The sequence below is a fragment of the Protobothrops mucrosquamatus genome, unplaced genomic scaffold, assembly GCF_001527695.2.
Source record: "Protobothrops mucrosquamatus isolate PMUCROS unplaced genomic scaffold, P.Mucros_1.0 scaffold5020, whole genome shotgun sequence".
Lineage (NCBI taxonomy): Eukaryota > Metazoa > Chordata > Lepidosauria > Squamata > Viperidae > Protobothrops > Protobothrops mucrosquamatus.
In genome coordinates, this window is record NW_015390897.1 from 10,178 (window position 1) to 22,162 (window position 11,985).

At 33.7% G+C, this 11,985-nt stretch overlaps 1 protein-coding gene across 1 annotated transcript in view; it reads right to left on the reverse strand.

Annotated features, from left to right (window-relative positions):
• Positions 1-11,985, reverse strand: part of LOC107299496 (probable phospholipid-transporting ATPase IH) — a gene marked incomplete at both ends in the record, with an annotated part of 26,041 nt that overhangs the window by 4,588 nt on the left and 9,468 nt on the right. The window contains 9 exon segments of the mRNA XM_015828850.1: positions 841-1,046; positions 1,703-1,776; positions 2,082-2,153; positions 3,422-3,585; positions 5,386-5,559; positions 7,029-7,226; positions 8,832-8,982; positions 10,238-10,319; positions 11,219-11,283. Coding sequence (XP_015684336.1) covers positions 841-1,046; positions 1,703-1,776; positions 2,082-2,153; positions 3,422-3,585; positions 5,386-5,559; positions 7,029-7,226; positions 8,832-8,982; positions 10,238-10,319; positions 11,219-11,283 — 1,186 coding nt within the window.

Genomic DNA, 11,985 nt, shown 5'->3' on the forward strand with positions numbered 1-11,985 from the left:
CTTCACATAAATATTGAACAGTAGGGGAGAGAGGACCGACCCCTGAGGCACCCCACAAGTTAGGGGCCTAGGAGTCGACCTCTGTCCCCCTGCCAATACAGACTGCGTACGGTCGGTGAGGAAGGAGGAGAACCACTGCATAACAGTGCCTCCCACTCCTAACTCACCGAGACGCCGCAGCATGATACCGTGGTCCACATATAATGCTAAACCACAAACATACCACATGTAAGTGTAGCATCAGGAAGATGAAGCCTTTTAGGGCTGACATCCTCCAAAACAATGCCTGAGGATCCCACAAGGTAAAGTAAGATTAAAAATGGTGACAATCATATGATACCTTCACATCTTAGGAAAGAACATTCAAATGATGCATAATTACATCACTTCTTATGTGAGATCTTTGGGTTAGATCATTCAACTCTTTGGTTCTATACACAGGTAGATGCAGGGAGCAGGAAAAGACCAAGATAATGTATGACAAAACTTGCTTCATGATATCATGAACTGAATATCACAACTTACTGTATATACTTCTGTTAGACAGAAGGATAAAAAAATGCAAATAAAGAGAGGTGGGATTTGCATCATGGTATTACCATATGATATTGGTGGAATCTTTTTTTTAAGTTTTTATTATGTACAAAGGAAAAAAAAGATTAAAAACATTGAACATGGTAAATCGTCTTTGACTGACATCTCCGTCTTGTCAGTCCATATTGTACATTAATTACATATAATATATCTATATACAACTATACATTTCTGGTCTCTGTCTTAACTTATATCTTTACTGTGACCTCCATTTTTTTCCCCTCCATCTATAAAGATGGAATCTTGATTTGCTGTGGACATCAATGTGTTCCATTTGGGATAAATTACATTTCTTTCTGTCTGATAGACACACAATATAAATTATACTTAATAGAATTTGGATCTTACCACAGCATTTCGCTCAACTCTTGACCTGATCTGTTCTATTTTTCCTTCTGTAACTCTAGGAAATATAGAAGAATCTGCTCCTTTGCAAAACAGAAAGATTTCCCCTGAAAATATAGAAACAAAACAAAATGAGAAAAGTTTGTTAGATATTCAGTAACATATCTGGGAAGAGTAAGTGAAGTGAACTTGATGAAAATAGGCAAGAACTATTACGTAGGCAAAAGGGGCTGACAACATTTTTTAAATCCTGAGAGGGAAGATAGTATTCAGAAATAGCTCAGGCAGATATCCCTGATTCATGAGAGTATAAAAAGGGGCAGAGAGGGGAGGTACAGCAGAATCAGATAGGCAAGATTCTATTTTTCTAACCAATCTCAATAAAGATAGTTCTAGCTTTCCCATGGAGTTGATTTTCTGGTCTGGTATTTTGGGTTTGACAGTATCTTTCTTCCCCTGGTCTAAACAGATTTCTGAAATATGAATAGACATTCATTAGGCACTTGCATTGGCTCAGAATGCTGCATTCTAAGCCCTCTCTTTGCTTCAGAGTCATGTGATCTATCTACAGTAGTGCTTTCCTAAGTAGATCTTTCTCTTGCCATCTTTCCCCCAACAAATTTGGTCCTGTTCTTATCTGAAAATTATCTTTCTGACATACAGGCAGAGTTCCAATTTTTTAAAGCTTGTTTAATAGCATCCTATTGGGCTGGAAAGAATAAAAGGTCCTTCAATGTGAAATTGTAAAGTTTCTTTTGATTACCTTTTGCTGATTTTACAATCACACTCATCCGTCTTCTTACTGAATCAAAACTAAGAACTTCTAATAGTTCAAATCTGAAGGAAACAAAATAACATTTTGCAATCAATTACATTTGCATGTATACATTCTTAGCTTTAGAAGAATAGGGACGCCATGCTCTTATGTTTCTTATGATGGAAAAATAATGTCCCATTTAAACCCCATATTCTAACTCAAAATTCACTTACAGAGTTCTAAGTCTTTCCAAAATAGCTTAAAGAATCAATTAAGCAGAATATTTTTGACAAGTAATTTTATAATGACATTAAGTGTGTTTTAAATAACTATATACAGGAAGTATTCCATTGATTACCCTTGTTTCATATTAAAAACAACTTACCTTTCAATGTCATTTTCTCGATTTAGAATTTCCATAAAATTGTCTTTCAATCGTAAATATGTATAACCAAGTCTAAAAATTCAATTATAGACATAACAGGAATTAAAATGATTATATTTCATGTTTACAATAGAGTTTGATGTATGTTAAAAAATACCTTTTTAAAATAATTTTCAGGTCAGAAAAATGTGATTCACTCAGGTTGGTTAAGGATTCCTTTATCCTGTTTTCTATTTCAAGGATTAGAGAATAGCTAATTTACCTAAGCTGTTGATGCCTATCTGTAATCAAATCAAGTTTTTTATTTTGCTTTTACCAAGACATTAGATGCATTCAGATGCTGGAATTAGTGACAACTGTAGAGTATTATTTAGGCAGGAGGTGCATGGAAGTTATCACTTTTAGTTTGCTCCTCCTTACCAGTGAGAGTAGCTGAACAAAGCCAAATAACTTCATCTCTAGTTCCTTAGCATTATATGCTTTGGCTTGTTTTTTCTCTAACAAGTCCAAAGAATCCAAAGGTTCCAAGTGTACTTACTTGCTCATACTGGTTGAAGATGCAAGTAGAAATACCTAAATGGTGTATACTGTATGCCAACTACCTTCAGAGTTTTTACTTTCATCACATTTGGACATTGCATTTCTGGCTCTCAGTTATATTCTTGTCCATATTTATAGTAAATATGCCGAATGTAACTCCATGGTAAACACTTATGAGATAACAATATCCAACGTTCCATTTTCTATCTTTCCCCTATGTGGGGAGTGAACACTTATTTTAAAAAGATGGGAGTGCAGATATTCCCATATATAGACTAGCTTAGCCAGTTTCATGTTCTCTTTCAAGTAGGTCTTAAGAGAAGATTTTTACCATTTTTATTGTTGTGCTTTACCCTAGATTGTAATAAAGGTTTTTATTTTTGATAACCTCTAAGCCAGACAGGTTCACACAAATTACAATAATGGGGCTTTAAAAACAGAAGAAACATTTATTTTTCAGCAGAAATTAAGATAAACCTAGAGCTGTTTTACAGTCTTTATGTCCAAAGTAACATCTCATATCCACTAGGCCAGGGGTAGGCAACCTTGGCTCTTTTATGACTCGTGGACTTCAACTCCCAGAATTCCTGAACCAGCCATGAAGTCCACGAGTCATAAAAGAGCCAAGGTTGCCTACCTCTGCACTAGGTCTACTTTTGTTTTCTTAATATCTGTATTTTTCTCAGTGAATCACAGACATATTTTCAAAGATAACATTTTCTCCTGTGCTCATACTATGAAAGGAAACAGGCATTTGATCTTACATAGTTTTTGAGACAATTATACTAATTTGTACATACCTCTGAATCCCTTCAACTAAAGCAACTTCGTCAGGGGATGATGAAATATACACGGAAGATTTTCCTGAAAGCTGAGCTTTCTTTACTCCATCCACCATATCATCTTCTTTCACTTGAACTGTATGACAAAGGCACAGAGCTCGGAAAAAGAGCTCTTCTCGGTCCTAATAAATTAAAAATTAAATAAATTAAATTTATAAATTAAAATTTATCGATGGTTAGAGAAAAGATTTAGGGATTAGGAATTTAATTTGAACTAGTGAATAAGATACTCAGACAACACGTTTTTGTTGAATGATTACTATTGAATTCTGTTAAAAAAAATCAAGAAAACTTTATAAAAAAAATTAAAAGGGAAGAACATCTATGAAAAGCACTAGTATGTACTTACTTATAGGAAAGATATTGTACATTTAAATTTATTAGACTGATGAGCTCAAAGTGGATACATTATTAGCATTGATCCCAATTTAAGGAAGTTAATGGAAGGAAAGTTTTATTTCTCTCTCCCTCCTTCCACCAACACCTCTGATTCCTAAAGTTTGTCCATAAGAGCATCGAGATCTTGTAAACAAAGTGGAATGGAACACAAGATAAGAGGCTGCAAAGAGGAAGGGAAGGGAAGACTTTCCACTGTTAGTAAGTGTATCTATTTTAAGAAAAAAACCTCTACAAATAAATAAAACAATTCAATGTATTTAAGAAAATAATGTTCTTGATCTGTTCATTAAAAAGTGTTTAGTCATTCTATTTTAAAGAAATAATATTCTTGATCTGTTCATTAAAAAGTGTTTAGTCATTCTATTTCTGGGTTCAGCTACAGGGGTCTTAGCTGTAGAAATCCCATGTGATCACTATTCTTTTTCTTATTATAGTTTATATAGCCATTCCCTTGATCACTTAAGGCCATTGCTAGACCAATGACAGAGAGTCTGTGAAGTTGAACTGGTAATAAAATGATATTTTGGGATCAATATGCAACTTGCACTCAGGACATTTTATCACTTTATTAAGACAAGCTAGTGAGATTATCTGAAGTGTTATGAGCTCTGAGAGAAAAGAGAGAGAGAGAGAGAGAAGAAAAGAACAGAGGTGATGTGATTTGGTGAAAACTTCTCTGAGAAAGGAGCCAATTCACATGTGCATTACAAAAACCAATATATCAATGTAAGCCTTTCACAAGGTACTTTTTAAGTCCACCCCACAAAGTCATTTTAGAACAATTAAGTTTACCTTTCCACCAATAAATGATTAGTGTAGCTATCATTAAATACAATTAAAAAGGTGTACATTTAAATTTATATTTAAACACAATTGAAAATTGTGTCTATGCCACCCCCAAGCTCTTGCTATCCTTATTAAATCCTCTAGATCAGGGGTAGTCAACCTTGTCTCTTTTATGACTCGTGGACTTCAATTCCCAGAATTCCTGAGCCAGCTTAGCTGGCTCAGGAATTCTGGGAGTTGAAATCCACGAGTCATAAAAGAGCCAAGGTTGACTACCCCTGATCTAGATCCATCCTTCTATCCTGCCTTATCAAACTAGGGAGGCATCAAGATTGCAACCCTTGGACTGAATTGCAGCCCACTTTTTACATTGCTCCAATTTAATTTAAACTCAAGTGATATCATCTTCATTTATTAGTTTGATGTCCAGAGAATTCTTAATTATTCTCTGCAAAGATTTTAAATAGTGGGGTTGATATCACTGTCAAATTAGAAACATCTTAGAAAAAGCATTTAACATTTTTAAAGCACAATACCTATCAGACAAAAAGCTACTTCAATCAAAGGATTCAAGTGACATGTTTTCAATAATGGTCAAGGCAGTAAGCTAGATGGGAAAGCAACGGCATATTGTTGCCAACAAAATTACATAAATGTGTCCAGAAAATCAAGAAATCGAGTTTAGTTTTTCAATATGTTGGATCAGCATTAACAAAACAAAGCACAACTGTTCATACTTTTCCACTTCCTCCTGGGGATGAATCAATCATATCAATTCCAGCACAGTCATGGAGTATTTGGCCATTACAGATGACATGGGGTATATAAACATGCCCCTCAATGCAGCACTCTATGAATTCCATATTGTTTTCAGTTAATGTCCCTGTTTTATCTGTGAAAACATATTCAACCTGAAAAGAGAAAGATAGCTTAACCTAGGATTAACAAAACAAGGACAGATTTGAATAATTATGTGTGAATTTTGAAATTATGTCATTTGGTCTTAAGAAAATTTGCAATATTTTCTTTTCAAGGAGACATTTTGCTATAATGCAAATGAATGCAATACAGAGGAGAAAGTTGTTTTATTATTTTTTAAAACAATATTTTATTACTCTAGTTCAAAAATTTATCTATATGAATTTCCAATGGTAAGCCTGTTTACAGTACAAAGAGTGCTAAGTGATTTGGATTGTGACACAGGTAACCCTTGACTTACAACCATTCATTTAGTGACTATTCCAAATTACAACGGTGCTAAAAAAAGTGAATTATGATGGGTTTTTCATACTTCTGATCATTGTAGCATCTCCACAGTCAAGTGATCAAAATTCGGGCACTTGGCAAGTGGCATGTATGCGCTGTCCCGGGGTCATGTGATCACCTTTTGTAACTTTCCCAGCCAGCTTTTGACAAGTGAAGTCAATGGTGCAAGCCAGATTCACTTAACAATCGCATGATTCAGTTAACAACTGCAATAATTCGTTTAATAATTGTGGCAAAAAGGTCTCAAAATGAGGCAAAACTCACTTAACAACTGTCTTGCCTATGAATGGAAATTTTGGGTTCAATTGTGGTTGTAAGTTGAGGACTACCTTTATATAAGCAGAAAATGTCTGTGGAGATTCTCAGTCCTGCAGGTCATGGTTGTCCCAAAGGTGCTTTTTCAAAATGCAGCTGGACTTTGTTTTTCCTTGAAGACATTTCACTTCTCATTCAAGAAGCTTTTGAAGCTTCTTGAATGAGAAGCAAAACATCTTCAAGGAAAAACAAAGAAAGTCCAGTTGCCTTTTTAAAAAGTACCTTTGAGACTATCAGCAGAACACTGCATGACTTTTGCACTATTATTTAAATAATAATCTAAACTGTCCAAGATATGAACTTTCAATACTGATACTGATAGTAGTTTTTTCTGATAATACATCATATGACAATCAATCAGATCTAGTTTGAACATAACAAATAAATAAAATAGAGAACTATGATCTCCAGGAATTTTCACCACTGGGTGTTCTTACTGTAGTTATTGAGAGACATGATTCAAAGTCATATACTTTCTGACCCTTTGCCAAACTGCATTTAGTGTTGTGAGTTGAAAAAAGATGCATCTTGTATTTAGGCATAGCTTTTTCCTTCTCCTAGTGCAGGACATTTGAAACTACTGCATAGGTTTCTTTTTTTACCAAATATCTAAAGTCAACTGTGATTTATAAGAAATTCTGATCAGCAAGATAATCAGTATACCCTATAAATCAGGCAAATAGTTATGCATTATAATAATAAAAATAATTCCAGGAAAATTGAAATATTAATCTGTTCAGCTGCCTTTACATCAAAGACATCTATTATATTTTTATAGTTGTTTCTGCATGACAGTTACCTGCCCTAACTCTTCATTAAGATCAGAGGTATTCACAAGTGGTCCTTCACCTATTTCTTCATCAAACATTTCTTCATCCCAAGTGAGAAAATAAGAACCAAGAAATTTCTGCATTTCTACTGTGACATACATAGATACAGGAATGATGTAGTTGAAAAGGACCATGAAAGAAAGAAAATCTGTAAACGCTGTGATATACTGTCAAGAGAAGACAAAAATAAAACAATATCAATGTAAGCTAGTTTATGCTAGACGACAGTATTATTCATATTAACTTGAGAGAAGCTGCTACAGTTGGATTTATTTCTTTGAAAACGTATATAATTATACTCTTAGACATGTTATTATTGCTTTTTCATAAGAGAAAATATATTCTGATTTCTATGATTAATATGTAAGAGCATAAATTAGTCAAAACTACTGAGAGGCCAAGATTTAGATTAATGGGCTACCTCAGTAAACATATTTATTGGCCTACAATAGCTGACATGGCATTCTTTATATCTTTTCCCTCCTCTCAGTTTGCCATGTTTAAGATTCCCTATTATGTAAGTTAGAAAACATCCTGATTTCCAATCCATGTTTATGAGTTGCTTATTGAAGTGCCAACCCTTGTGTGATTTGTTGATCAGGTTGGAATATGTGAACTAGGTCCATGCTATTTTTAAATAACATCATCCCCATTCAGCAAGAGAAATCCACAAGTTTGTTCCCAATAGTATCTTTTGTCCTATCCAGGTTTATGCATATGTAGAAACCATATTTTAATTCTCGTACAAGTATTTCATTCCTTACTTTGATTCTATTTGTGAAAGAGCTTCTAAAAATCAGAACCTTAATTCATTTCAAGTTGTGCCAATTGTTGTGCTAGTTGTACATCATCATCTTATGTAATGGTACAATGAGAATGACCTTGAAACAAGAGGATGAAGTACAAACTAGGCAACAGTCAGATAAAAGGCAGCTGAGACCACAGAAGGAATGGGGGCATGGCAAATACCTTACAAGGGACCTCCCTAACTTCTTATACAGTAAAGGTCTGGAGAAAGAGGTGTACTTTTAGGCTTGCAAGATTCTGTTAAAGTAATCTTACAATAAACACAGAGCTCATTCTTCAAGGATGCTTCATGCCTGAACTGCCTCACAGAGCTGACACCTTTGCTAGCATAAAACTGAATATAACTAGACAAAATGGTTTTTTTTAAAATTATTCTATTGTGCTTGTAGAATTGTAGAGGCAGGAATGTATAGTATTGTTTGCCATATGAAGGAACTTTTTATATTCAAACATTGGGCTAATTTGTTAGTGACTTACCCATGCATATTCCACGATACTGATACTTTTGCATCCTGAAATGATAAATATCAGAAGTTCCTATGGTCTTTCTGATAATCCTAAAGCTTAAGGGTCTTATGTTCTTCATATAAAGCACCAGGAAAAGTGGAGGGAGAATGCCAGAAGGCTGCCATTTTTAGGGTTGCCCCGTTGACCAGTTGAAGAGACCACTAACTGTCTTGGAGTAGGGGAATGTGATATTTGTGGAAGGCTACACAAATATGGAAAAATTCTTCCAACAGCTAACATCAGTGTTTCCCAACCTTGACAACTTTAAAATGTTTGGATTTCAATTCCTAGAGTTCCTCAGCCAGCATTTTTAAAGTTCCCAAGATTGGGAAACATTGGTTTACAGGATATAGCCAAGAGCTGTGTTGAAAGCACTCTACTTATTCAAGATAGGCAAGGGCAGAAATCAAAGGTAAGTACATTATTATATTTCAGTATGAATGAAATAGTCTACATACCACATTTCTTTTCCTTTCAGATTCTGTTTTTTTATTATACCAAGGTTCATCACGATATTGCTCAAGCTGCCAAACATATTTCAGGATGGTATTTATTAGTGATTTACTAATTAGAATACAAAGATATACAATAAGAAAAGCATTCATTGATCTGAAACAGATGAAAGAAAATATTATAATTAATGAAACATAGTCATTTTAAAACATAACTATTCATTTTATATTTTCAATTAATCTAAGTCTTTTCTGTATATAAATGTGCCAGACAAGTCAGAATTAAAGATTAATCTGAAAGTCAGATTAATGAATATCTATTACTACACATTGTCAATTACTTTATATTATTTTTACTCAATTGTTCAACAAAAATAGAGTCTCAGTGATATAATTTGATACATGATGAAAGAGAATACAGTGTGTCTACATTCATATACAAGGAGCATTACACAGTACTGATGTATGCTAAAAGGGCATTTCCAAATACGCTGATCACATTTATGTTTCATAATTCCTCAAAGGGCTGTCTTATTCTATTTTCATATAGAGGAAAAGCAATACAAAGTAACTAATTACTGTAAATAGCTATTGTATGCTAAACCTGAAACATGATTTGATGTTTTCCAGGATAAGTCAGTCATTAAATACACACACAGAGAGTGAGAGATACATAACTATATATGTATCTCTATACATATACACACACACACAAACTATATATGTTTGTGTGTGTGTGTATATACACACACCCACAAACACCAAAGCCTCAAAGTAAGCCAGGTGAAAACAAGCAAGCAAGCTTATGTAAACCCTAGAAATATCACTGCTTCCACTCCTTTTTCATTTTGAGATGTGTTAGGAAGCATTTAAAGAATGATTTGAGACAACTGTAGAGATTCATAGCTCTTATGTGTGTAATTGAAAGAAATTTACAAATGCCATGAAATGCCATGAAAAGAACTGTGCTATTTTTTCAATATACTTTAGATTTTAAAATAGATAACTTGTCTGCAACCAGGAATAAAATATTAAAATATGTCTGTACATGTGTGTGTGTGTGAATATGTGCACTAAAATATGAAGGTAATAATAATTTCTTAAATGTATTTGTCGTCTGACTGAACAACTTTGAGTGTCATGAGATAAAAGAGATCATGGTATCAAAAACTTGGCAAAACTAGAAAGTTTAGAACTGTAACAAACTGAAAACTGTATTTAAATTCCTAATAATAAACTTTAAGAAAACATTTAAGAACACAAATGACCCAAACTCCTTCATTATGAAAGTAATCATTGACAAATATATGCAAATTATTATATTCCCCTACTCATCAGATAAATGTTTTTATTTTCTATTCATTTCATCCATAATACACACAGAGATATTAGAACAGTTGATAACACTTTACTTTTCTACAGCCGATCGTTTCTGTGATTTTGATTGGTAATTCAATGCCATTTTTGTTTCCATGCCAGTATATATTGCAACGCCTGAAAGAAGAAAAAACAAAAACAAACAAACAAACAAAAACATAAATAAAAAACATAGGATTATGAAGAAGACAGGATTATCATTAGACTAATAAATTGAATAATGGCCACATGCATTTGTGATAAATACTGAATCAAAAATTGGGTGGTTGTACTATTCTGATTTGTTATTGCTACACTGAAAAAAATCCATATTGTCTTTATTCTGTTCAGTGATAACATTGTGTATCCAAATACAATCTGTCAGTCAAAGGAATTCCAGCCTTTTGGGGACAAAAGACATATCTGATATTTTGTGGTGTCACAGGCATTCTCACAAAAAGATTCACTGTAAATGGCAAGGCCAAATTCTACGAATTTACCTGCAGATAAGCCACAAGGTACAAACTACCATGCTATCATTCTTGGCCATTTCTTTGGGCTGGAGGAACAGTATTCACCATTTTTATTTTCTAAGGATGCCTATATCTTGAAAACAAGATGAAGCCATAGCCTAGAGCTCCTCAGCAGTTAATAACAGTTTAACAAATACAATCAAATAGGCAACGGAGCCCAGCAGAGGACAACAATGGTCTCTGTCATAGTCAGAGATCATGGTAGAAACCGATAGGTTTAATAATGTGATTTTATCATGTGATCCATTCTTGCAGATATCACACAAGAAGAAAATACTTCAGGAACATTGCAAAAAGTAGCAAATGGAAATTGACAAAAACCAGAACCACCTACGCTCACCACACAGACTATTGAATAATTTAGGATTTTATATTGACAACCTTGCTTTCAACTCAAAATAGCTCTATTTGTTGGTCTCTTTCACTTTGTTTTTGAACAAGAGATAATTTGTACTACATTAAAAGATGTTGCTTTTAGTCAGTGTCTCAACAGGCAAAGTTTACCGAAGATTTTCTCAGTGTTCTTTAATGTAGCTCCTCTAAGAAGCACATTTTCTGATCCCAGTGGCCTGCAAAGTAAAAATAATTAATTGATTTTATCAAGGAAAGCAACTAGACATTTTCAGAATGAAATGAAATGAAATGCAGAACGAACATAAGGAAACATAATTTTGATTATGACAATTCATAAATACATGTTTAATACATTAAAAAAATAATGCTAATCCTAACCCAAAACATACTAGGAAAACCTTTAAAGGTTTTTAAACAAATATTCCTGAAATACAAACTGAGAATTAGAGTCCATCCAGAAAGCATTAAAGCTAACTTGCATGTATTTTATAAACTACTGTAGAGTTCCATGATGCTTATTGATTAATCAGTTGGAATTGGAATTAATTGGAAAATTCCATTTTAATTACACTGTACTACTACTGTATATATCATACAAGATAAGTTATTTGAGTAAGAGAACTAGATATTTAGCTTTTTTGTGGCTTGAATCAATGTTGGAGAATTTTAATTGTATAAGGTACAGGTAGTCCTTGATTTACAAACCATTCAATGATAGTTCAAAACTGCAACAGCACTGAAAAATGTGACTTACGACTCTTTTTCACCCTTACATCCATTGCAGCATCCCCAGGGTCATGTGATCAACATTTGGATGTTTGGCAACCAGCATGTATTTATGATGGTTGCAATGTCCTGGGGTGATATGATCACCTTTTGTGACCTTCTGACAAGCAAAATCAATGGGTAACCAGATT